The 26,721-nt window shown below is 47.8% G+C and overlaps 1 protein-coding gene across 1 annotated transcript in view; it reads left to right on the forward strand.

Moving 5' to 3' along the window:
* LOC119457803 (apoptosis-resistant E3 ubiquitin protein ligase 1-like) overlaps nt 1-26,721 on the forward strand; it is an 83,627-nt gene that overhangs the window by 17,687 nt on the left and 39,219 nt on the right. Inside the window, 1 exon segment of the mRNA XM_037719535.2 lies at nt 3,672-4,095. Coding sequence (XP_037575463.1) covers nt 3,672-4,095 — 424 coding nt within the window.

Consider the following 26,721-nt stretch of genomic DNA (forward strand, 5'->3'; position numbering starts at 1 on the left):
GTTATAAGACGTAATGCGTTGAGTTTCCATAGAGAACTTAGCAGATTGTAAAGAAAAGTCAAAGTAAAGTCTGTATATAATCACTTTACAAGCGCAGGTGTAGACGATTGCGAGTATAGGCTGTCGTAAGGGATAAGGGAGTTACAAGACATGGTACGTTGAGTTTATCGGGAGAAGTTTAGCATATTGCGACGAAAAATCAATTGAAAGTCTGTAGACAATCACTAGACAACGAGCGTACGCGTACACAATAGTGAGTAAAGACCGCTAGTAGAGTGTTAACCTTACAAGATGCGGTACCTTGTGTTTTCCCGAGAAATGTTTAGCGAAAGTCAATGAAAAGACGGCAGGATAATCTTCATAGACAACCAGTGTATCGGTTTGACCACGCAAAAGAAGAAAAAAAAAAACACTATTCCAAGTCAGTTTGTGAATGAAAGTCTTTTGTGTGCAAGCAGTCTCATCGTAAAAGCGGTTATATCATTTCACCTGTGTACTCTCCAACGAAGCTATCGATCGTATTTCGCAAGTCTCGTTTTGGAAGTGCGTCTTACGTGTTCCATCTAACGGCGAATACAGTAAGGAGAAAAAAAAAACGAAAAAAAAAAACGATACGAGAATCTTAAAAATTCGTGTAGAAGCGAGTTCTATATGGGAAGCGGGGCTGGCTGCGTTTCGTGCAAATTTGACTGGGAAAATCTCTAGTATATATAAGCTTTCGATCGTTGTGTGTGTGTGTGGTGTGTGTGTGTGTGTGTGTGTGTGTGTGTGTGTGTGTGTGTGTGTGTGTGTGTGTGTGTGTGTGTGTGTGTGTGTGTGTGTGTGTGTGTGTGTGTGCAATGTCGTTATAGGTAGGTGCAGTTTTGGGAGAGCGAGCCATTTCCAGACTCCCCGTCGCATTTTCTCGATGGTCGCTCTCTTGTATGTTTCGCTCGTGCAGGATTCGACTGTTTCCTTTGCGTCTCGCTTTTTTTTTCTGTCTCTCTATTTTTTTGTACCTCCTGGTTCTTGCTCGTTCGGCTAGCAGTGAAAGCGCATTGCTTTTCTTCCTTTTTATTTATTTCTTCTTTGTTTTTTTTTCATCAATTCCTTATCTAACCCCCCGGATTCGATGGTTTTGTACCGGCTGACATTCGGCTTTTCGAGACCGCGACGCCCTGTATGCCACGTTCAGACCCCGCCCACTTCGAAAGAAACCCCGGCGGGGTTAATCTCTTTTTTTTTCTCTCTCCCGTTTTTCAGTCTCATTTTTTTTTCCTTTCGCTTCCGCGTCTGCTTCCTCCCCCAGTTTCTTTCTTTTATTTCAGGCATTCACTGGAGAAAGGAAAGTAAAGGCGCGAGTTAGACGGGCGTGACATTTACTGTGCGTCATTAAAAAGAAGAGAAACATAAAAGTTCAAAAAACAGAAAGACATAGTGACGTTCGACGCGGCTATTGGGGTTCCAGACGGTCCACCCCGAGCAGTTTTTTTTTCGCCTGTAAAGCGGGCTTTTCCTGTCGCTGACTCTCGTGTAGGAGAAGCACGCTTTACAGGCGGCATTTTTTTTTCTCTCTCCATTTTTTGGTTTGCGTTTTGCGTATTGCATCCTGTTTCGAACGCTGCGTAGGTTTTCTGCCACTGTGCGTTGTTTTCTGGATTATTGAATAGTGTTTTCGACGGTGTGTCTTGAGTTTGCGAATACTTTTCGCGTGTCGACAGTAATTCGTAGCAAATCTCTTCACCCTGCTTCAATCGACCTATTATAGCTTTGCGCGTAAGTGAGTTAGCAGTGTGCGAACTAAAAGAAAGAGGAGTTCGTCTGGCGCCACCTGTATTTCTCTTTTGTTTTCACTGTTTTTGTTTTGTCTATTTGTCACTCTGCAAAGCGCCTGGCCTATTTTCTTTAGCAAGAAAAAAAAAAAGGAAGTGTCGCTGATAAAATTTATTATTTTTAGCCTTTAGCGCAAGAGTGTAGACAGACGTAGACTAAAACGCTGTCTACATTGTGCCTGTGTCTTTTGTGCTCTAAAAACTAAAAGTGAATACCAACATGGCCAAACTTGCATTCTTTCAGATTTATTCCCCGTGAGTTCAGGTGATATATGTCTTCTTCCTCTGGTTTACGTATGTCGTGTCGTGCTAAGTCGAAACCTGGCCCATTTTTGTTTTTCTTACACGTTTAACTAGACCGCTCGTTCTTCTACACGTCATCTGCCGTGATTTGAAACTTAAAAACAAAATATACTTGAAGCGGTATAAAATTTGGCACTGTCGCGAATTCGTGCTCTTTTGTGTAGTTCTGTCTCTTTAGAGGTCTCATCGTTGCGTTTCGCGGAAACCGACGTCCATCGCTTTTTTTTTTTTTTTTGCTTTTATTGTATTAGCTGTTGTGATCGTTGTTCAGCGAAGCTCGACGCTCCCGCAGCTAGTCAAGAAAGTAATCCGATGCGCATCGGAGCTGTCGGATCCACGACTTCCATTAGTGACTCCCCCGGATTGCTGGAAAACGACACCCTTGAGGATTGAAAGAGATAACCACCGCTTTTCTCCGGTATCGCTGTGTTTTCGAGTGATAGGAAAAAATGAAGATACAGAAAAAAAAAACACAACTTTGATGACGGAGTCTCCCATTGCGCCAGGGTCGTTAGTGTGCGGTTGTGTCGCCGTGTCTGCGCAAAAGCACGATACCAGAGGCTCGGTCGGGCGGAGCCGATTGCGGCGAAAGTTTTGCAAGGCAAAGTACACGTGCACGCGCGACACTCGCAGTGTGGCACTGCGTGTATCGTAACGACGACAATACCCCGTGAAACCAAACTCTAGTCATTTAAATGGTCCTGACAGCTATTGAAAGAACGGTTTGGTTGCTCTCCAAGGGAGCACAAGTGGTGAATGCCGCCGCGTAGGCGCGCACACGCAACGTTCCGTCTGCACTTTCGTGATGCCTCACGTTTTTCCTTACTATTCCTGTAGAGGTGATGCGATAGTCGTAAGGAATAGTTTGAAAAGCAGGAGGGCGAGAGACTAGAGAGAGAGAGAAACGTACAGAAAACGCTCGAAAGCATTAGACGGCTTACGGGTTCTAAGCGAGTAGAGTTCCCGAGTCAGAGATTGTGTAGCGGATTGACTTGGCTACAGTCCAACGACGAAACGAGACAGGCAAAGAAGTACACAAGGCGATGGAGGCTCGAAGTGATGATGAACAGTGGTGGAACAAGGAATCTCGCTGGAGCCAACGTTTCCACAAGTCGGGCGAAATGAAAAAGAAGAGAAAGAAAGCTCGTCTACGTTGATTTAGGTGCACGTTAGAGAACACCGGGTGATTTAAAAACTCGCTCGCTCCTCGACAAAGGGTACCCTCGTAGTCCCAGTGGTGGCTTCTTTATAGGACGCTTTAAGCCCCTTTGAATAAGACCGAGAGACAATTAGCTGCCCCTCGTCCAAACGTTTCCTCCGGCGACATCGTTCGTTTTCGATCACCGTTAATCAAGTCTAAACAACACGGGATATCAGATTTGATGCCCGCGGTGTCATCCGCAATCGGGCATACGTGAACGCCCCCCCCCCCCCCCCCCCCATCCCCCCTTTCGCGCAACACCAGATTGCGGAGTTTCCGCCGGCTCTCCGACCTCCCTCTCCCCAACAATCCCCTTCCTCTCTCTTTCTCTCTCACTCCGAATCTTCTCTTCGCAGGCTGCGACTCGCTCGCCTCCTGCTGCGAGTTGCTGCTCTCCTCTCCAACCCCCTCTCCCGGAGGAGGAGGAGGAACGCCTCGCCCTCTCCACTCGTCGTCTCCTCCTCTCCCCTTCGCCTCCTCCGGCGAACTGTACGACGCGCTGCGGCCCGCCGCCGAGCGGCTGCGGTCGAGGCTAGTGCTGGAGCGCTGGCTGCGCGACCACCGCCTGCTGTCCGCCGTGGTCCGGCGGAGCGGCGCGAGCTCGGACTCTGGGACGACGAGCGACGCCGTCGGCGACCGCACGGCGTCGTCCGCTCGCCGTCGAGGCGCCGCCGGGGCTGAAGAGGGCGGCCGTGACGACGACGCGGAGGAGGACGCGCACCGGCGGGCGTCCACGTCGCCCGAGTGGTCCTTCTTCAGCTGGCCCGCCCCGGGATACGGGTGAGTCGTGGCGTCCCTATCCTTTATCTCTCTTTTTCAGCGTGCGTGTGTGTTTGTTTGGGTACGTATACACCGTTTTCGTGTCTTGCGCGCGGTGCTTTCAAAAAAAAAAGAATTTTGATTGCGAACGGTCGATACGTGTTTACACAAACTGGGCAGTTTGTACTAGTACATGTTCGGATAGTCGAGTTTCATTTTTTTTAATCTCTTTGGCTTTCGCCATTCCGAATAAATTTGTCGTTAACGAGAAGGAACTGCGAGTTGCAACTGCCTGCAAATCTGTGTGGGACACTTTAGCTGGGGCCAATATCGCTGCTCATTTAGACTTTACATTTAGTAAATATATATATTTTTTACTCCGAACTGGCGCGCCAGAGCTGCGTACGTGAGCGCGACGCACTATAGGCGCGTTTCTCATCTTTGAACACGTCAAGAACACGTGTACCTACCTTCTTATGTGAAACGAAATTCGTCGTTTTTTTTGTTTCTTCGCTTATACTTGACTGCCAAAAGCACGCGCGACTGGTTAGTCCTCTAGAGTTACAAGCACACTGCTGCCACAACTTGTATAAAAAGAGTCTGTTTATGTGTCTGCGTGTGGTGATCGTTCTGATGTATGTACATTACATTGCTCGCGCGTCGCGTTTTCGTGTCGAGTGATACCTTCCCAGACCCGCTGGGTTTGCTTATTCTTTTACTTTTTCGAGTACAATCCGGCACAGCGTAAATACCAGGAACACGCGTCAGATGTAGGCGAGAGTATAGAAGTGCTAAGCTCGGATATGGATATAGCGAAGCGTTATACGAAATGATTTGGATATAAAGAAGGAACATTGTACCGGGTACGTATTATGCGAAGGCCGGCCAGTGGTCGGCGTCGCCCGAGTTTTTTTTTTTTTTTTTTTTTTCTCGCTTGGTTTTCCACGTGGCATAGCATGATAATGGAGTTAAATATAAGCATGCAGGCCCGTTTCACAGAGGTACTGCAACAGCGCCTTATAAAAAGCGCTGTCCATGATCCATCTTTCATGGTCTTCTACTTATCACTCTTCAATTTCACGCCTTTAAGAACACTTTCACGAATTGTCTTTGTCCCAGGACACGTCCAAAGTAGATTGACCCCTTCTTCGGCTGGGCCCGCCAGCGGGTACGGGTGAGCGGTGGCGCATTCTAATGCGGAAAGCTATTCCAGCGCTTCGGTGGGGAAGGTAAATACCGTATAGGAGAACGATTCAACACCACAACCAACTGTTCTTCCTATGTAGCTGTCTTGTCGTCTTCTTTTGGTCTTTACTAACACCACAGTGCTAGTAAAGAAACACTGTCGAATAAGAGCACGCGAAGTAGAACTCCTTATATAAAAAATTCCGAGGACGCTCGAGCTTCGCCTTTAAGGGTGGAACGCGGTAGGATTCAAGGATCCCTGGCTGCTTATCAGGCTTTTTTTCTCGTATATTCAAATTACAGTCCGACGCTATCACGTCTGTAGGTTGTGGTTGAATCGTGCTTTACGATTTTTCTAACGGATTTTACTTTGAGAAATTCAATTTTCGTTCACTAGCGCCTTGCGCCACGCCAGGGGCCTGCCCGGTTGGGGTGGTTCGGGATGATTACTTCCGCCAACGACGCCGGCGCTTACGCCGACGCCGGATTTTCTGTGACACGGGGCCCTTGACGCTAGCGCGTTAAAGCATCTGAATACTGTGAATACCAGCCGTTCTCCCTGTCCTATCGTCTTTTCAGTTCTTCTATAAGGCGTTTCGTTTTTCCGCCTTAAGCGATGGAAATGTCTAAGGTCGCGTTTTCTTTTCGGGGTTTTTTTTTCGCTTTTTTTTTCCCTTCTCTCTTGTTATGCGCGAATGCGTGTTTTGGTGTACGTCAATGCGTGTGGTGGCGGGTGTTTGCTTCGGGACCGGTGCGTTTTCACTGCTTTACATATATTACGTTCTCGCGCCTCACGTTTTCGGGTCGAGCGAAAGCTTCTGAGACCTGCTGTGTCATTAAGTTTTGTATTTTTTCTTGGTAGAGCCGCGGACGTCGAATTACAGGAAAATCCGTCGGATATAGCCGGCAGTTATATATAGACCTAGTACTATAAGATCGGTTACAGTGAAGCGCATCGAGAAGACTGCAGCTGTAGCGGAGGAGCATACTTTCACAGGATATATAGTGAATAGTTTGGCGAACTCTTGGGTATAGATTTCGGGCAGCGGAAAACCAGGCTCCTATAGGAATTCGCGTAGGGTGTGTTCATAAATCTCCAGTATGACTTCGCTTGTCGTTGACGCGTGAGCTGCGCTGATTTGCTTGCATTTCCGAAGGGTCTTCTCGGTTCTTTGAGGTGGGACCATGGCGCGAGTGTAATTGTGCGAAGCCCCCCCCCCTTCAGTCACTGTGGCGCGTGGTATATTGGTGATTTTGCGCGAATGTGTTCGCGTCTTAGCGCAACCGCGCGCGCGCGCGACGTTACTTTCACGTGCAGGTTTGCGTTGTCGGATATAGAGTTGAGAACTACAAAAGCTGCCGACTTTTTGGTGTGTGTCTGTGCGTTCCGTGCGTGTCTGCAGATCGAAGTTTTTGCGAATGCTATTTGCCGTCTCCTGCGCGCCCCGTTTCGCGCTTCGGATCGAGAGGGAGATTGCGGACGCGCTGCTCTCCCGTCTGGCTTTCTTTTACTCTCTATTTTTTTCTCTCTCTCTTTTCTCTTGCAAGCATTGGTGGCTGCTAGAGTCCGCCAGGGTGGGTGAGGCGGCAACACTTCGGCGCCGATATCTGCGGTGGGACTCGCAATGAATGACTGCAGCTGCTGCGGCGGCGAGAAAATCGGAACCGCGTGCAATAACACCGCCCTGATTCTGCCGCGTGTTGTGATTGCTAAAGCAATCTCGCCCAATGTGTTCGCTCTCTCACGCCTGTGTATTTACGCTTATAACGCGCAGCCTTCGTATATAGAGCACGCCGTTTTAAGTGGCGTGAGGCGTCTCTGACCTCCTCTGCTCCACTTACAGTCGAGCACCGCCTCTAGAGCAAACGCCTCTATACAACGAAGTGACCTGCGTATAACGAACAAATAATGATGTCCCGGTTCTATATATCGTGAGCCGTGTGGTATGCGCGACCTTTACAACGAAGTGAGCTGTATATGACGAACTATTTTCGGAGGCCCCAAACACTGCGTTATAAAAGGCGTTCGTCTGCATATACATTGAAACTGTTTCCCGTTCGCTATATAGCCTTAGATATGGCACATTCGAGTGATCCGGTGGGTCGCGTAAAACAAGCTGTGAAACTGGTATTGCGGAGAAGTATACTTTAGTATGCGTTACCCCGGCTTCGTTAGCACGCACTTTGTTGTTGCGATGAAACTCGGTTGTCAAGGTTAAACGACCACTGGTAGCTTCGCAGCATTAACCCGCCGCGGTGTATGGCTCAGATGGCGGTGGTGTTGCGCTGTTGAGCACGAGGTCGAGGGTTCGACTCCCGGGCCCCCGCTGGACGCTTTCCCATTGAGGGCGGAACGAAAAAAAAAAAAAAAAAAAAAGGAACCGCTTGCATACCATGCTTTGGAGTTCCCACTAAAGGACGCCGGGTGGTCTTAATTAACCCGGATGCCTCCGCTTTACGACGTCTTCGATCACAATTAACCCACTGTGCCAGTTTCGGGGCGTCAACGCCCCCTCCCCTTCCTCGCAAATTGATTTATGTAGATTCGGTGCATTGCCCCCAAAATGACGCGTCTATAATGTGTCATTACGTTCCTGCATGCGTTGGAAAGCGACGCCAGTTAGACTTTGGGTTGTGGCGTCAGCTTTGTATTGTGCCAAGGATTTCGGAGGCTACGACGTATGCTGTGTACGTGTTGACGTAGATGAGCGTTGCGCGCATGATAGCGAATTCGTTCCTGAGAAGACGGGCCATGTGTCCTCTGCGCTGGAAACTGCAGTACTGTCTCAGTAAAAGAGTTCATAGAAGAGTCTCCGTCGATAAGAAAAAAAAAAGAAATATCATAATCCCCATATAGAATAATCTCATATGAACATATCGGGATCCCATATAAAAACCCTATGTTCCCATAAATCATGTTAAATATGATCTATGCTCCCATAAATCATATGAGGCGAGTCCCACATGATCTACTCATGAACGTTTGAGGGTCCCACATTGTGGTTCTCACGATGGTAGGTTCCCATATCTTACGTGGGGCAAGTCCCGTGTGATTACATGAACGCATGGATATAAGAAAAGGCATATATTTCCATATGTCATATAGGGGCATGGTCTCCTATATTATATGTGAAAACATACGTGGGCTTTTTTTACGGTAACCCCGTGGTAACTTACGGGTTTTTACGTGGGACCCCCATTCGTTCATATGGGATTATTGAATAAGATGCTTATACATTTCTTTTTGACAGGGATCGCTGAAGTTTGTCATTTTCTCTCTTTCTTTTTTAAGGTAAGGGGGATAAAGTTATCTGAATCTGTGACGCGCGCTTCTTTTCTTTCTCGTTTTTTTTTTTGCGACTTTCTTGCTTATTGGGGCGGGAAAAAATCTAGAAAATATTTTGTACACGCACGCTCTTGTCGGCTTTGATCGCCAAGTCACGTTCGTATATAAGCCGCTTAGCGCGTCGGTTTGTCTTCGCCCCGATCGGCAAGAGCAGCGCACGTTTCCTCAGCGAGGACCACATCGTGAAAATCGAAAAGTGGACTCAAATCTCCTTGGGCACCATTTCGTGTCCATCGGTCGGCATATAGTCCCTATAAATCGTCCTATAGCGTCGCCCTATAGTTTCGGAATCGAAGGCGTCGCTGTATGGAGGCTGTAGTTTTGAAGAACCGCTAGCTGCGCAGATATTATTTAAGACATATACTACTGCAGACCAAAATTGGTTTTCCTTGCGGCTGTCATTCGGACCGTACAATGAGCGATGGAACGAAAAAAATGTTAGGCCTAACGTTAAGAGACAGGACGAGAGCGGTGTGGATCAGAGAACAAACGGAGATTGCCAATATTCTAATTGACATTAAGAGAAAAGAGTGGAGCTGCGCAGGCCATGTAGTGCGTAGGATGGATAACCGGTGGACCATTAGAGTTACAGAATGGATACCAGAAAATGGAAGCGCAGTCGAGAATGGCAGAAAACTAGGTGGGGGGTGATGAAGTTAGGAAATTTGCAGGCGCAAGTTAGAATCAGCTAGCGCAAGACAGGGGTAATTGGAGGTCGCAGGGAGAGGCCTTCGTCCTGCAGTGGACATAAACATAGGCTGATGACGATGATGAGGATGGGAAATAGCGTCCCCAAGTGGCTTTTGCGTTGCTAGAAACCCAAACTTCTTTGTGCCGCCTTCGCGTATTTTTATTTGTTTGTATGGCTGGCCCATAGGGTCCCCCATAACCTGGGCTCCCCTATTATTAAAACTCCGCAATAGGACAACGAACTAATCTGAATGTTTAAAAAAATTCCACAAAGCACTTAAAAAATGTTCGGGAGAACCCATCTCCCGATGAATGTCGAAGTCTGCCTGGGCGTTCGTTTCGCCCACTTCTGTCAATCGTGGGTATGGGTACGTGGCACCCATTCCCACGTATGGGTACCATTTGTACGATGGGTACGTCGGGCTGGTACTCCATTTTAAGCCGTTCAATCTTCCAGCGGCTGTCACGCCTAAAGTCCTTTGATCGGAAGACATAGCCTATGTAACGTAGCCACCCTCTTCTTCCTTAGCTATTTATAGCCGCCGCTGATAAGTGCCAGCTTACAAAGTGTGATGCCCGTGTGAACGTCTGGCCGCCGCATACAGATGTAATAAATACGCCACATTTATCCCCCTTCGTAATTGCCAGGCCAGGGACGAGGAGAGTCGGAAAGAGTATCACGTAGTAAGATATGGGCCCTCTTCGTCACTGATGTGCGGGAGGCAGGAATGTGTTCGAATCCGGACGATTCTGGAAACTCGCCGCCGGAATAGGTGTGAGCACACCCGCGTTTTCTGAAGCGAAAGCGGATGACGAAACGGGGCCAGGGGAGCGGTCACGTGACGGCCACGGTGGCTGTTCGCCGGCATTCGAGCGAGCAACCGAAAGCGAGCAACCGAAAGCCCGCATCAGGGTCAAGCTCCGGTTGCCTGTTCAGCGCCGCGTTGTGTCACTTTCGTCTCGTATGCCGTTCCTATATACAGGGTGTCCCAGCTAACGTTAGCCAAGCTGGACGACGAAGAAAAAAAAACGATAAAAGAACGCGGAGCCAGATACAATTATAAGACCTTCGGTGTTCGGTCGTCGGACGTATCCACTTCAAATGAATTTCCAGGATGACACCAGTTTCGAGATATTATTTTCCCAAAGTGTGGGACGAAGTACCCGGGCGTTCAGGTTACTTTTGCGCTTCAAGTTAGTGGAACAACAGCGCATTTTTATGGCGAGTTTTGATGGCGCATATCTCCAAACTGGTGTCTTTCTGGAAATTCATTCCAAGTGGGTATACGCCTCTCATACTCACCGTCTTCAATTCGTAAATTGCAATGTGTGCCGTTAAGTAAATAATTAAGAAGGTATAGTTAGTGAGTTCTTGTTAATTAGTTGAACGTGCGTTTCGATTTCTCGTGCTAGTAATCTCCGCCTCTCAGAATAATCCGGCTCAAGGACTAGAATCGCGTCATCTGCAACACGCGATTTAAAAAAAAAAAATCTGTAGAACTTAAAAATTACCACCACGTAGCTCTAGGTACGAAATGAAGTTGTGCACGCGTTTCTCGCGGTTATTCATGCGTCAAGACGCTCGTGCCTCCTATTGGAAGCCCCGTTGCGAACGTTTGTTGTAAGATACGTGAATCGAACGTCCAATCGCCGTGCGACTTCTGTGTAAAAGGCTCCTGTGTCATTCACAGCTGGTGACAACTAGGGGTGAGCGAATAGCGATTTTTGACACCGAATCGAATACGAATCGAATAGTGCCAGAATTGAATCGAATGGAATATCGAATAGTTTTCGGATAGATTTCGAATAATCGACAGCAGTTATCACAATTAGTATAGTGTTCACATCCTAATATTCTTAAAGTTAGCAAGTTTCTGTCGTTACGTGGTACGTTATGAAGTGTCGTTTATTGGAAGCACAAATCGAGCGTTAGGAACAAACCCGTGGTTTCTTCGCATGCGCAGGACTCTTCAGAGAGTGCGAATTATTCGCTGTGTAGCCTGTAAGGTATGGCTACCTAAGTGACGTAGACTGCAACACTGCGCAAGTTCTCGTGTTTTATGTCTATGCTATGCCCGCGGGGGTGAACTTTTAGCTATACTTTCCGCTCCGATTTTATGTTTAATTGGGTGCAGTTGACGTTTCGAAATATTCGAAAAGGAATTCGAAAAATATTTCGCATTGACGAATAGTGACTATTCGATTCGAAGACCGAATCGAATAGGACACTATTCGATTCGTTGTTCGAAAGTTTCGAATATTCGCACACCCCTTAGGCGACAACCTAAGATTTACGAACAAGCTTAACTCCCACGAAAACGAACTGCACCTGCCCTTCACGTCTGGAACAGAGAGGCGAGCCCGTTGGAGTCCGCTCGCAGTTTAATGACTTTGCTCTGCTAACATAAGTGCGAGGCTAATGGGAAACTAAAGGCCAGTTGTTTCAACCAAAAACGTTAGCTACGGCTGAGCAGTGATATCAAGATCACCCATAAAGTTTGCCTTAGACGCTCGGGTTTCATCGTGTAACCAGTGACACAAAGACCGATTTGTACGGAGAAAAAGCAGTACCTTTTTTGAACACGCGATACCGCTTGACGTCAGGCTAATAGGTGAACCTCATTGGCTGACGCATCTATGCAAATTGTGCTAGAGTTGGGCAGCGTATACTTGCAGTCCATACGCTGTTCACCGACGATAGAATTACAGGCGGTGACTAAGCGACTGCGAGGCAATGACGATACTCGTATAGCAGCCATTTGTCAGTCACCGTTGGTTTGGCACTGCCTTATTAGCGAACGCTGTTTACCGGTCGAGTCTGTCAAATTCGTATATTTGTTGGTTTACATGTCGAGTTAATATTGTCATTCATTCTTTGTAATACGTCGTCTGCTAAGCCCCCCTCTCTCTCTGCCTCTCTCTCTCTTTGCCGCTTCATTGACTGATAATGTTGTTCAATTAAATATCTCGTTTCAAGTTTACTTCAACTACACATGCACATATGTCTCCCGGTACCCAACATATATTGTTCGAATGTCCGAAACCAAAAATAATCTAAAGATCACGCGAAAACTAGTATAGTAATATTGACGACAATTAGCAAGACTAAGATATCAAATTCTAGCCTAAGAATGGGGTTAATAAATTTGCTTTCTAGATTTTCAAAAAAAGGTGAACGGAGCGAATACGTTAATATTAAAAATTAGGTTATTCCAACTAAACATTTCTAAAGAAAATTGCGAGGTCACTAACGCTGGACGAGATGGTTAGTAAGTATAATGTCTTCCCTACATTGCGTCACTCTCACGTGAGCGAACTCTCCCGGCGACAAGTTATTTTGGTGGTAGTTGTTACTTTGACGGGTCGCTCCGTGCTGGGCGTTGAGCTACGGCGTATAGCTGTCCATCTCCCTGTTTTGGCCTTACCGCTCCTCTCGCGCTAATAAAAACCATCGATCGTCGTCGTCGTCTTTCTGCTCCGCAATTTGGGCGTAACTGGCTGCGAACTGGTTATGGATACTATCCATAGCTCTCCGATTCGCCTTGGCATACGTCGTCGCGCTCCACTATCATGATGCTGTCTAACTCCTCTCTGACACAAAGGCCACTCCCAAGGCTCCCCAGTCATGGCCTCAGAGATATCACCAGCGCTCGCTGTGATCTCGGGGGCCAGGCTCCAGTCATGTAGAATTTCCTACAAGAAAATTGCTAGACGGAAACGATGACGCTGCGATAGTTTAACCGTCATGGTTATGATGGGTGTGGCATATACGTGGATTTCTCTATAATCTATGTGCTTCTGGCTTCGGACCTTTCCTTGCGGCATGGTTTTGTTGCGCTTTATCTTTCTAATTTTCCGAGATATCGTAATTCCTGACACGCATACATCGCCATTCTTCCATGTATATCACGCAGTCATCTTGTTGAAGAATGATATAAATTTGCATGGTCACCAAGCTGTTTGAAGCCAGAAGGACAAAGCTTGTTGGCAAATCCACATGTACCAGGCTGCCCTCCCTCGCAAAAAATAGTGCACGCTATTCAAAACAACCTCAACAGACTTTCTATTGAAGGGAACATAAAGTCAATAGAAACACAATGTGAAGTTTATACTGATTTCTGTAAGCGCTAGTTGGTTGATCCATCACACTTGCAACACTCGTAGGCACTATATATAACCCCAGAGCTCCTTCTAGTCATTTTTTGAAGAAAACTCAATGTCCCCAGTTACGCCCACACCGTGGGGCCTCTCAGCAGACTTTCTATTGAAGGCACCACTAAGTCAAAAGAAAAACAACAAAAAGTTTATACTGATTTCTGTAAGGGCTAGTTGGCTTATCCATCACACTTGGAACTCTTGTAGGCACGCCAGAGTTTCTTCTGGTCTTCTTTTCTTTTTCTTTTTTTTGGAGAGAACTCAATGTCTCCAGTTACGCCCACACCGCTGCGCCACCGTCTTTCTTCCTACGCCCGCGCATCGCCTCATCTCATCACTCCATCCGATCTTTTGTCGCCCCCCACGGACCTCCGTTTCTCTTCGATTGACATCCTGTAGACGTATTGGAACCTCTCGGCCGGCCGCGTGGGAGTTGCGTACACAGAAAGAAAAGCCCGAGGCGCCGATCTATATGTATGGTCTGCTGCGCAATAAGCCTCCTACCGAGGCTATTACAGATGGAGAACTGCTAAGCAGGCGCAGTCTCTTCACGCTCGAGGCATTCGGGGAGCTAATGCAATGACGTCATCGGCGCTGCGATGGTGTTGTGTACTCCTAGCACGGCGGAGAGCGGCTGCGTCGTCTTAAACGATCCGTTGTGTACGCGTCTTACGCGGCGCTACAGATGCTGTGAACGGGACGACGGTATATGGCGTCCGTGGCGTCTTCTGGTGCGTAGGAAAAACGCCTGGTTTCTCGGAACTGTGACGTGACGACTTTAAGGATGACGTTCCCATTGCCGCGTGTTTGCAGTGATTCAGTTGACATTCAGTTGTACATGTTCCAAATAATAATAATAATAATAATAATAATAATAATAATAAGAATTAAATTTTAACGCTGCCGTTCTAAAGAGCGTAGGTGATCTTTGTATGCGAATAATCTCGCGCCCTTTGGCCGAGACTAACCCTCGCGCTACAGAAAAGAAAGATAAGGGAAAAAAGAGATATCATTATCGTCAGCCTTCGGCAAAAACAGCCGTGTGAGATCGTTGCCCGTCTAAATCTCGTTCGTTCTTTCTTTCTGAATTTTTTTTTCTGGATCATTGGCCGCGTTTGCGTCACTTTCAAAACCGCGAAAAGCCCACCCCGAACGGTTTAACCAGCCCCCGCTCCATAACGCGCGCTAATTGCCCAATTACGAGCTATCCTGCAAAAAAAGCCGGCCCCTCCTTGCTATGATAGGAACAACGTACCTAAAGTCAGTGTATAGAACAACGCCGCAGGCACGTTCAATGCATTATTCCGCGAATCGGGAAAGAACGAGAAGCGAATAAGATGACAAAGAAAGAAAAGAAAGAAAGAAAAACGCTTCACGAATAGTTCTCCGCCTACCAAAACGGCACGAGAGGCACGCAATGTCCATGCATCATTTTTAACGTGCGCACGCATTATGCGGTCCGGCCATTCTTCTCTCGCCATTGGGGCTGTTCCCTGGAACTGCCCCCGTGTTCTATAGACCGGTGCGTTTGCTGTGCAAGGTGTGGTTTACCGCTCTTCGTAGACTGGGAACGCGCCAGCCTGCAATGTAGTGCACACAGCAAAGAATATAAGAGCACGTTTTATGGCGTGTGCTGTTTCGGGGAACTATAGATATAGGCCGGAGACATCCCCACGCCCCTATTCGGTGCGGGGCGTCGTGTGTACTGTACGTTGCACAGCGTATACGTCGTTTAGTGTACTGTACGTATAATATACGTATATTACTAAACGTATATTATACGCTTAGTATTATACGTATGCTCGAGACAACTCCACGTCGCTCTTTGGCGCGGGTCGTCTTGCGTACTCTCCTCTGTATGCGTCTGTATAGTATAGGTAAAGCATGCTATACTCTATAGAGATATCAATATGCGTATAATATACGTATCGTGGTATGCGTGTACTAGATGTCTAAGCGGCCCCTCTGTTCCGGTAATTCTTGCTCACTATTTGACAATACTATATGCGCAACGTAGCGTACGATACAGATCATATTAGTGCAGTGATATAGCATTTTCGTTCCCATCTGAAAGATACTGAGTATTAGGCCGTGTTTGGATGAAACCTGCAATCTTATATGCAACCGGCCCTCCGTAGTTTATAATGTACACGCATACAGTATACGCGCATCCCACGTATAATGTACTATACATGCATGCGGGTTGTACGCGCTATAAAGATACGGTGTCGAAATCTGGGCGCGGTTACTTAGTCTGCCGCCGAGCGATGCCTCCCAGGTGTCCCGTATGGGCAGGTGATTGCGCGACACCAAAGTGCGCTGGGATTGCCCATGTCGTCGCGTTATATTGCCCAATCTCGGTATGTATGGCGCGTATCCCGCGTATAATTGAGCGCATTTTGCGACACACACACTACGCGCCGCGTTTTACACGCGTGCCCATACCGTGCGTGCGGCGTTGGTTTTGTACAAAGCTCGGCGCCTATTTGCCCTCGCTTCACGCGCTTGCTGCGCTGCGCTTTGCCGATGCAGTGGTTGTCGAGACGGGTGCTGATGACGGTGCGCCGGTGGTTGGTCGTCGTCCGGCAGGTTCCACGCGTGTCACGCCACGTGGCGTGCGTTGCCTGTCTATTTCGGCGCGGAGCTGATTCTCTCTCCCTCTCTCTCTGCTGCCCCAGTGCCTTCCCCTCTTATTGGTCTGCCACCCCGGCAGAAATTGCTCGCACTTGGAAAGATACGGTTGCCACTTCACGCATATCCGCTCGGAGCCGAGCCGTATCCGTGTCGCGATGGTATTTGCGTGTCTTCGTAAATGGCTGCGCGCATTTCTTTTTTTTCTGGGGGCGGGGGGGGGGGGGGGGGGTAGGGGATAGGCGGCTGAGGGGAACGGAATCTGCAGCTTTAATCTATGACGATATCGGCTATGAAAGAAATTATACCGGCTATGAAAACAAAAGCCGGCTATGAAATAAAAATACCGGCTATGGAGAAAAATACCGGCTATGGAGAAAAATACCGGCTATAAAGAAAATAATGTAACCACGTGAGCGTGTATACCTATACGACATGTATTACGACAGTGCTAAATATCTGTTTTCCGCAGGACGACTAACGAGCGGCTAAGGGTCGACTTGCGCTCAATCCTCGCGGCCTTCCGCACGAGTGCGGAAAACTGTACCTGCCGCACACAGATGCACAAATTTCGGTTTATACACTGGGTCCTCCGCGCAGGAGCAGTGTAAACCGAAATTTGTGCACCTGGGTGGGATATGTGCCATTTGGCACGCGTGCGGTATAGGCCGCTCAGATTGAACGTAAGTCGACCCTTAGCCGCTTGTTAGTCGGCTGAGGAGAAACAGATGCGCCGTATAGGTATACGATCACGTGGTACATAATCATAGCCGGTATTTTGACAGTGCGAGGACGAAGAAAAAGGAACTACGACATGCGTTGTTCTCACTGGAGAATTTTTTTTTCTTTTTTTTTTGTAATTCCGTAATCGTATTTCTCTTAATGGTGATTTTCTTCATTGCACCCGCTCAGCTTTATACCCAGCTTCACGAGAAAACTTCCAAATGCTCTTCCATCGTTAAAACATCGCTTTAAATTATGTATATAAAATTACCCATGTTTGAATTTTGCTTTGAATTGCAGTTTATGCTGACTTTTGTGATATATGGATCGAAAACTAGTCGCATATAGGCTAAGGATCCATATGATACTGTCAACCATATTGTATTACACTATACCGGAACGAAAGATTTCTTTCTTTTTTTCTTTTCCGTTTTCCTGGGCACAAAGTTTGGAAAGGTTGCGTATGTAGGTAATAGCGAAATGTTATACTTTGAGTACGTACCGACTGACTTCAATCGCGCAATTATACTGCAAGAACCGTCAAAGTCACTTATAAAGAGATCATTTGTAAGAATTAAACAAGAAATTGAATCCTTGGGTTTTACGAGCCAAAACCACGATTTGATTATGATGCACGCCGTAGTGAGAGACTCCGGATTAATTTTGACCACCTCGGGTTCTTTACCGTGCACTCAATGCACGATACACGGGCGGTCTCGCATTTCACCCCCATCGAAATGCGGCCACCGCCGCCGGCATTAGTAATACCAGGGTCCTTCATGGTAATACTTAAGTAATTGTATTGATGATTGTCGTGAATTCATTAAAATGTTAATTGGCGTAAGTATGTTAATTATGTAATTAAGCATTCTCCTAGGAGTAATGGCCGCCACATCGAGTAATTTAGACGAAGGGTTAGAATTGTGCTTATCTACCACAGGAAATTGAAAAAAAAATTGTTGCAACTAAAAAAAAAGGTCACTCTATATATGTAGCTGTAACTGGTAGACGTATACATTGACGCAAGACAGCGGTATTTTTTTTTCTTCTTTCTTTTTTCTTTATGTGACATTCCGGTAATTCTTACCAAGTGGTCCCTAGCTATAAAACCCAGCTGCTGCGCGAATTGATGCGTGGGATTGTCGGTACTGGCTGCAGTATAGTAGTGTTAGCCAGTGCCACTCAGAGCCATGACGGGCGGATGTGTAACACCCTTTTTATTGCGACAGCACTTATATGGACACTCCTGGCACATTTAATCGCCGTGATGTTCCCTATGAAGTCCAAGGACGATAACGCCGTCGCCGCGCGCCATATGCTGTATGTGCGAGTGAAAGCTTGCCAGGGTGAGCACGCGATGGCGGCTCAATCTCGCGCACGCCATGGAGGAAAGCGGGGAGGAAGCGCGCCGTCTTCCGTCGCGCGCAAGGCACTGGGGGGAGGGGGGGGGAGGGGGGTGTTCCACATCGGCGGCTGCTGCGTATGGCGCGGCCGCGCGGGCCCTATCTTTAAAGAGATCTGCGATGGGGACAGAGTGCGCCGAGTGCTGATAGCTTCTTGTGAGCTGTGTTCTCGCCGCTTATTTCGCGTTGAAGCGAGAGGCAGCACGAAGGTTAATTCGATCGCTGCTGTCGCCGCGCTTCCTCACTCCAGCGTTTTGACAGCGAGTGTCCGCGGTCATCGAGGGAGATGCGTTCATGTTTGCTTGTGCATGGGCGCGTGACACCGTGCTTGTTAATTTTATTAGTAGAAGGAATGTTTACAAGTTTATACGGCCGATAAAACTACTCTGCTTACTTCTTATAGCTGTCTACTAATTTGCTATCGCAAACGATGCTTCGCGTTTCGGGCGAAACTGCGACGACTTTTTATTTGCCCGATAGCGTTCACGCAACACGCGAACTTAGGAGAGCAGGTACGTGGCTAATTAATAAACCCTCGCATGCTATACTTCATGACATCAAGGCTGCCAGATTCCGAGATCCCCGCTATGAATATATACGTGCGCTGCGTGTTTGTTCTGTCGCATTTTTTTCTTTTACTTTCTCTCTTTTTTTTTTTGCCTGCTTACGATTCCCCGCACGTTCTTCGAACGTGCCCAGGTTTTGCGCACGCCCTGGTCGCACACACTGCGGTGTGTACGTTTAGTTTCACGCAGTGAAGCGAAAGCTCCACCAGAAGGAGGACTCCTCCCCCATTGTCCGCCTCTGATCGCCATCCGCGCGACGCCGACTGAATGGAACTGTTTCGCGGAAGGATCGGTGGCGCGCAATGGGCGATCGCCACCCCCACCACCACCCCTCCTTCTTCTCCTCCTCCTCCTCCTCCTCCTCCTCCTCATCCTCATCATCTTCTTCTCCTTCTTCTTCTTCTTCTACCTCCTCCTGTCTACTCCGGACTTGCTGCCTGATCTCGTCACTGGCTGCAGGCTGACACGGGCTCCTATACAGCCGAAGGCTTTTATAACGGAGAACGTGGGACCTCCGAAATCACTCGTTATACGGGCCACTTCGTTGTAAAGGCCGCGCTCCGCACACCAACCAATAGAACCGGGACATAATTAATCCTTCGCTATACAGGTCATTTCGCTGTATGGGGCGTTCGTTGCGCAGCCGCTCGACTGTAATGCGTTTCTGCTCGCAGCACGCAATTATAGTTGCAGAGGCGCACAACGATAGGAGGTTTTGGTACAAGGTTTTCGGGTAAGCGCAGCGCCCTCCCTCTGCCTGGGAAGAAAACAATCAGGAAGCGAGCGCGCGCGTGTACTGTCGGTAAGTATGTCTTTCAGTCTCGAAGCGATCCCACGTCAACAACAGACGCGGAAGTTTGCGCCCACCGAGGGAGGTCAACGAGGGCAGGGGGTGGTGGTGCATATATACGGGGTTGTCCCTTTTTTTTTTTTTCATCTTCGTTTTCGTGGCCTTCTCGGTTCTGTAAACAGTCTGTTCGCTTGCGGCTCTGTAGGCTATGCCTCTGTTTATAGTGTATACACCGTATACCCTCGTAACCCGCTCGCCCTCTGCGGCTCCGGTCGCCAGCGCTGGGGCGCGGCAAAGTGCCCGTGGTGCGCAGGCTCTTCTTGCTGGCGCGGAGCAATCAATCACGCTAGCCGGCGCCCCTCTGTAGCGAACCTCCCCCCCCCCCCCCCCGCCCCTTTTCGCGACCTCCCCCACTGTCCTCGTCGGTGGTCTGCGCGCGTCGTCGAAAACAAAGCTTGAGTGTGGAGTTCAACCCTCAGCACAACATAGGCATTGATATGTTGATACGATTCTGCGCAGTACGTTTTTCGGGATGATACGGTTTTTCTTTTTCCGTTGATACGATGTAGTTGGATAATACGATTTTCGGGTGATACGCTTTATTTTATGGTTCCCGTGAAGATCGTGTCAACGAGATTCCACTGGATATCGAAAACCCATTATCATGTAATCTTGAGGTTTAGATTGAACTGTACAGTCGCGAGCAGTATGAGCAAGAGCGCCGAATTCGTACTCTTGATATGTGATTTCAGACCTCACATCTTAATATGCAAGAGGTATCTTCTAGTAGGGTTGGGTTGTTGATGTTTTCTTTGTAAGAGAACATTTTGTAGGAACGCGTTTATGCGGGACATCTGTGTTTGGCCATCGCCTCCTCTTGAAAGCAATTTGGCTGTTTCGTTAGCATATTGCTCGAGGGGCCACATAAATGTGCAATGTCTATACACATTTCTGCACATATAAATGTGTTATCTCAGAATGTCATCCTATATGTATATGTCCGCGCCGTATACAATGAGAAACAAAAGAAAAGTCGCATGTTCGCCAAATCGCTGAACTGCCCACATCTTTGTAGAGTGTTTTTTTTTTTAATTCTACGCTTCACCACGTTAATTTACTTTGCGTCGTTTGTATTATTATCTTTGGGGCCCGGCTAAAGCTCTGGGCAAGGTCGCCGATTGCGTTTCTAATTAAGCGCGGTTTTGCAGCTTCGCGCGATAGTGTATATGGGTTCCGCTCGCAATCAAACGCGGATTCCCTGAAGTTGTTGGCCAAGCCATATGAACCGCCGGTTGAATGGCGCTGCTTTATGTAGTACAGCAGAAAGGAAAGAGACGAAGTTAGATATCTGCACTGTCATCATCATAACCAGCCTAGTCTAATTCCACTTCAGCTTTAGCGATCTCCTGTTGCCTCCGTCTTGCCTCTGCTGGACTCCATCCTATACCTCCACCCTATCTATACCAGCAGCACTCCATTTCATAATTGCAATCTTTAACAATAGCACTCCGTCGTATACCAGTAGCACTAGATTTTATACTTCCGTCCTATACCAGTAGCACTCCACCCGACACCTCCAACCCATACCTCCATCCTACACCTCCTACATCCTACAAGCAACACTCCAATCTATACCAGTGGCACTAGATTTTATACCTATATTCCATACCAGTAGCACCCCATCCTATACCAGTAGCACTCCGTCCTACAGCTCCATCCTATACCAGCAGTACGACATTTCATACTTACAACCTGTACTAGTAGCGCTCGATTTTATACATATATTCCATACCAATGGCACTCCATCCTAGACCTCCATCCGATAACAGTAGCACTCCGTCCTACGTCACATAGTTATTTGCCGTTCTCGACTGCGTTTTCTTTTTTCTTCTTTCTTTTGGCACCCATATGTTAGTCTCACAGACCGCTGGTTAACTGTCTTACGTATTACTTGCCCTGCGTCGGCTACAACAGTTAAATGAACGATCTACTTGTGGCTTGGCTATATAGTCCCTTCTGCTTGCGTGTTCGTGCAAAGCCGCGTCTCGCAGTTTTTTTATGTTATATATTGTGCCCGTAAAAGGAACGTCCTGAGGTCGTAAAGAGGCCGGCCGGCCGTGGTGTCATTTATTTGGCAACGAAACAAAAAAGGAATAAAAAAACACGAGCCGCAAACTGGGAGGTTTCCTCTCGCCGCCACGGTGTCTTATTAAACAAGGAACAGCAAATGGATGCTAGTATCCATGATCGATTTAACGTTTATCAAAGCGTTCCCGTTTCCTCATGGGAGAGGCTTGCTGTTCCTATAAACCCTGCGCTGCGGTGAAATTCGAACAGTTTCCCAATATCTATCTATCTATCTATCTATCTATCTATCTATCTATCTATCTATCTATCTATCTATCTATCTATCTATCTATCTATCTATCTATCTATCTATTCAAAAGCGCCCATGTGCTGCGAATGAGCTCTAGTGGCCAAAACGAATTCGCATGCCTCTAATACGGAGTCGTTTAATCAATCAATCAATCAATCAATCAATCAATCGGTCGGTGCTCGACCGCGCTTTAGAACCCCGTTTTCGCGAACTGCGTGAATCGGCCTTGTAGTAGCGGCAGCCAGCCCACGCTGTCTCCAAGACGACGGCTCCGCGAGCCGCCTTCTGTTTCCAGTCTGACACGTGCGCTCGACGCTTCTCTAAGCAAACCGTCGTCCCCCTCTCTCCCCTTCCTCCTCGGCCATTTAAGCGATACCCCCTCCCTCCCCCCGTGCCTTCTCGTTCCTTCTGCATGACGCTGCTCGCTTTTCCTGTCCACGAGGATGAGATCAACTAGCCTTCGCGACAAGCCGCCACCGACGCCTCCTCTTCTCTCCCTCTCTCCTTTTACCTCGGCCAGCGTCGTCGTCGTCGTCGTGTAGTAGTCGATCGCATCGACCGACGAGGACACTACTAAGCTCCTCGCGTTTGCCAGTTCGATTCTTTCTTTTAATTTCCCGCTTTCGGTTTTGTGCAACGCCGTGACTGTCGCAGACCTACGCGCATGTGTTTCCATGCCAGACCTTTTCTTTCTTTTGCTTGGTTTCTCTCTAGCTGTCTTCCGAATCTCTCCTTTTCTTTCTTCTGCTTTCTTTTTTCTTCTTTCCTTTCGTTTTTTCTTCTTCATTATTTTATCGACGCTCTTCCCGTCACTGCCTTTTTTTTTTCTTTTCTTTGTCCATTTTGCTTTATTTCCTTTCAGTCTTATTGCTTTTATTTTCTTTCTGTCGGTGTACGTCGCTTCATCAATTCCTTCTTTCGTTCTATATTCGTTATCTCCTTTCTTACGCGTTCTTTCTTTCTTCCAGTGTTTCTTGCTTTCGTTGTTTTGTGCTCGTTATTTGTGTCTTTGTTCTTCGCCTCCCTTCTTCCTTTTTTTCCCTCTCTTTTTCTTTTTGTCGTGGCCATTTATACCTTATCGCAAAGATCCAGAGTGTCAAATGTACAATTCGCGTCGTTTTGTTCGCTTTCCATGTTCTGCGTTGTCCTACGTTCCTAGACGTGTAAGAAGGCTAACTGTTAAAGTCAGAAAGAAAGGTGTGGGAGGTCTCCGATTGTCAAATCGATCAAGTGATTCAAGTGATTTTCCGAATCGATTTTGATACTGGCTCGCCTTATCGTCGTTGGTATATATATATTGTTACCAACACTTGGGCCAGCGAACCGCCTCCCCACACACATTCGCCACCGCCACTCTAGGCGATTCGTCTTGCAGTGGTTCGGCTTTGCCCCGGGACGTTCGTGTCTGACAGCCAGAGCACGCTTTACGGGAGGGTGTAGGACACCTTTATACTTCCCATTCATGTTTTCTCATCTCGGGTGTCTTTTAAATCGAAACTCGCAGTGGTTGCTCAGTGGCTATGGTGTTGGGCTGCCGAGCACGAGGTCGCCGGATCGAATCCCGACCACGGCGGCCGCATTTCGATGGGGGCGGAATGCGAAGAACACCCGTGTACTTAGATTTAGGTGCGCGTTAAAAGAACCGCAGGTGGTCCAAATTTCCGGAGTCCCCCACTACGGCGTGCCTCATAATCAGCTCGTGGTTTTGGCAAGTAAAACCCCATAATTTAATTTAATTTTAATTTTAAATCGAAGCCCTTCATTTCCTGTTTCCCCGCAGTCGGGACTTTGAGGTGCTTGGAACGTGAGTCATTTCTCATACCGGCAATTTACGTAGAAAAGTTTGAAATCGAGCTCTGCTAGTTGTTAATAAAGGTAGAAGCGTTACGTCCCAAAAAAATCTCGTGTAGCCGCGCTTTCTTTCATTCCAAATCGTATTTGTTGAACGCCAGTTGTGATTTCAGTGTGACAAAACTGGCTGGTAGCTTTGAGGCCGCATTTAGTGAATCCTTACTTGTGGCGTCCGAAGGTCTAGGTGTTGTGGTCGATGTTGCCGCCGTGGTTGCAGGGACGGCTGCGAGACGCGTTCGTCAGCTAAGTACGCTGCGGGTCTCTTACCTTGACCTGTCGGATCACCAAAAGCTTCGCTTGCACCGATTCCCGCATTTCGCGAGGGATCTGCATCATCTTTCTTCTTATTTCGAAGTGCGCGTTGCATTGTCTCATTCGTTTGTCGTCGCCAATGGTCGCAGTCCAATAGCCCTGCACGTGTGTACATGTAGTATTTGCCCCGCGATACTGTTCTTGTGCAGGAAAAGCACACTGTTAAAGAAATTCAAAGGCGATTTTGCGGTAAATGCGAGAGAAATGCGTTAACATTACGTCACACCTTTGGGGTCCCGGATCCATCATTGAAACTACACACACGCACAAACACACACGCGCACGCAGGCAGGCACGCACGCTCTCTCTCTCTCTCACTGATTCACTGAACACGTTTTTTCCACTTTAACGCTCCTAATGCTAACGCATTAAACAAACGCGCTCTCATAAGCGACAGTTATCGGCTCCTGAATCGCCTGAGTCTGCCCGTGGTCGTTGTCGGCGTCTGTCGTAACACGTTCAGTTTATATAATTTGTACCAGTATATGAAGTTACCACCGATGTATATACAGGTCCCGCTCGTAAACTTCCGTTGTTGTGATTTTGGATTCTTAACGTTCGCGTTGGCCTTCAGGTATCACTTGATCACTCTTGCATCATTCGTCTATATCATAAAGAACTGTGTTCCGCGCGCGCGCCTTAGCCAACCTAGGTTATTTACGACACACGCGCAGTGTATATAGTATCTACACGGGTCCCCTTGTAAAAATTGTAATGCGCGTTGCCTTTAATCATTTTCAAAAGTAAGTGACAATTGATTACGTAAGATAGTCGTCCCACATATTAAAACATGATGCATGGGAAACTTTGTTGAAATTCATTAATCATATTCCGGCCGTCAGCTTTCGTGAAAATTTACGCTGATTTCTTCTAGACTGCCGTGTCGTCAAGGGCGACGAAAAGCAACCGTGAAGCGCGCTTCGAATACAAGCGATTTGACGTGAAAATGCAGGACGCAGCATCAACATGCCGACCTACCACGTGACGTTAAGCATTCGTGTGTATGTTTTTAGGCCAAGAAAAGTGCTTTTTTACAGGAAACATGAGACGGTCGCTTTCTACACGCACAAGGAGAATGCTGTCTTCAGCATCCAACCGTGGTATTTAAACAAAGAATAGAGTGTTAGTGTGTCCGGTATTCTGGTAAACGTAGGCAAGCTGGGCGTTCTGCAGGATGGGCGGAGGCGTAAACGTGAGCGGCCAGCACGGTGTAACCACCTGGTGTCGCAGAGCTCAACCAGCCAGACACAGAGCTAATATTGCTGTAACCAAGTGAAAAACATTTTAAACTTTTAAAAATACAACGCGTTCACGATTACGCCCCTGCCAAAAACTTACGCTAGCAGCAAAGTAGAATAAATTTGGTTACTGCTATATTAGCTCTGCGTTTGTCCGGTTGAGTTCTGCGCCACCAGGTGGTTGGGGGCACCGTGCGGGCCGACTTGAAAAGCGACTGTTTCTCAGTTGTCTTCAGTTCTGAGGAGGATTAAGGGCGAGAGGCGTGCCCGCGTGAACTCTGTCCGTGTCGCATTCTTCGGTGGACCACTCGCGCACGCAGTGAGCTGCAGGTGTGTTGGTTGGTTGGTTGAGCGCGCCGACAATACGACACGGCCGAGTAATCTGGTTCGGCTTTGCCACACGACGTACCTTCGTACAGGCAAAGCACGCTTTACATGGGTAATAAACTAGCGTGCCGTACCCCGCACCTCCACCAAAATGTTACGCGAACGAAGGATTAAGTACAGGAGACTATTTACAAGTATATTTACAAATGATAGATGCAGCGCTGGCCAGATCAGCCGATAGCTCGAGAGCCCAGAGCAGTTCGTCTTCTTCTAGGCGCCCGCGCGCCTCGTTCAAACAACCAAATACCACACGCGTGTAGCAATATTATTATTTCTAAACATTTTTTTTTTTTTGAGGGACGTCTGTTTAGTTGTATTCCTGTAACTGTTTTTCTGTTCCTTTAAAGTGTTATATACTCTGGTGTAGTGTGAGGTGGTGCGGATGTATGGTGTTCACCGTAACCGCAATCAGCCGTCTGCGGCAAAATTCATTATACACAAACCACCACACCAAGGACTTGAACCAGAGGCCTCACTTGGAGCGAGTCGAGCTGTGTGTTCGCGTGCGTGCGTGTGTGTGCGTGTGTGTGTGCGTGCGTGTGTGTGCGTGTGTGTGTGTGTGTGTGTGTGTGTGTGTGTGTGTGTGTGTGTGTGTGCGTGCGTGCGTGCGTGCGTGTGTGTGTGTGTGTGTGTGTGTGTGTGTGTGTGTGTGTGTGTGTGTGTGTGTGTGTGTGTGTGTGTGTGTGTGTGTGTGTGTGTGTGTGTGTGTGTGTGTGTCCGTCCATCCGTCCGTCCGTCCGTCCGTCCATTTCTCGCACACAGATGCACTTTGCGGAGCGCTTTTGAGCGATGGCGGTGAATTAAAACGTCGCGTGTTCTGACATAAAAAGCGTGACAGGAGGGGTCCGGAGGTCGACCCGGAAATATGGCGTGCTGTTGCAGCGGGCTGCCAGCAGCTTTATAGAAGGCGCGCCCTTCGCAAAAACTAACCGACGCGTCTTGCGGAGTCGCTTGCGTGATGAGAGCAAGTGCACGCGTGCCGCAGAAGCTTCC

This window comes from Dermacentor silvarum, chromosome 7 (assembly GCF_013339745.2).
Source record: "Dermacentor silvarum isolate Dsil-2018 chromosome 7, BIME_Dsil_1.4, whole genome shotgun sequence".
In the NCBI taxonomy this organism is placed as follows: domain Eukaryota; kingdom Metazoa; phylum Arthropoda; class Arachnida; order Ixodida; family Ixodidae; genus Dermacentor; species Dermacentor silvarum.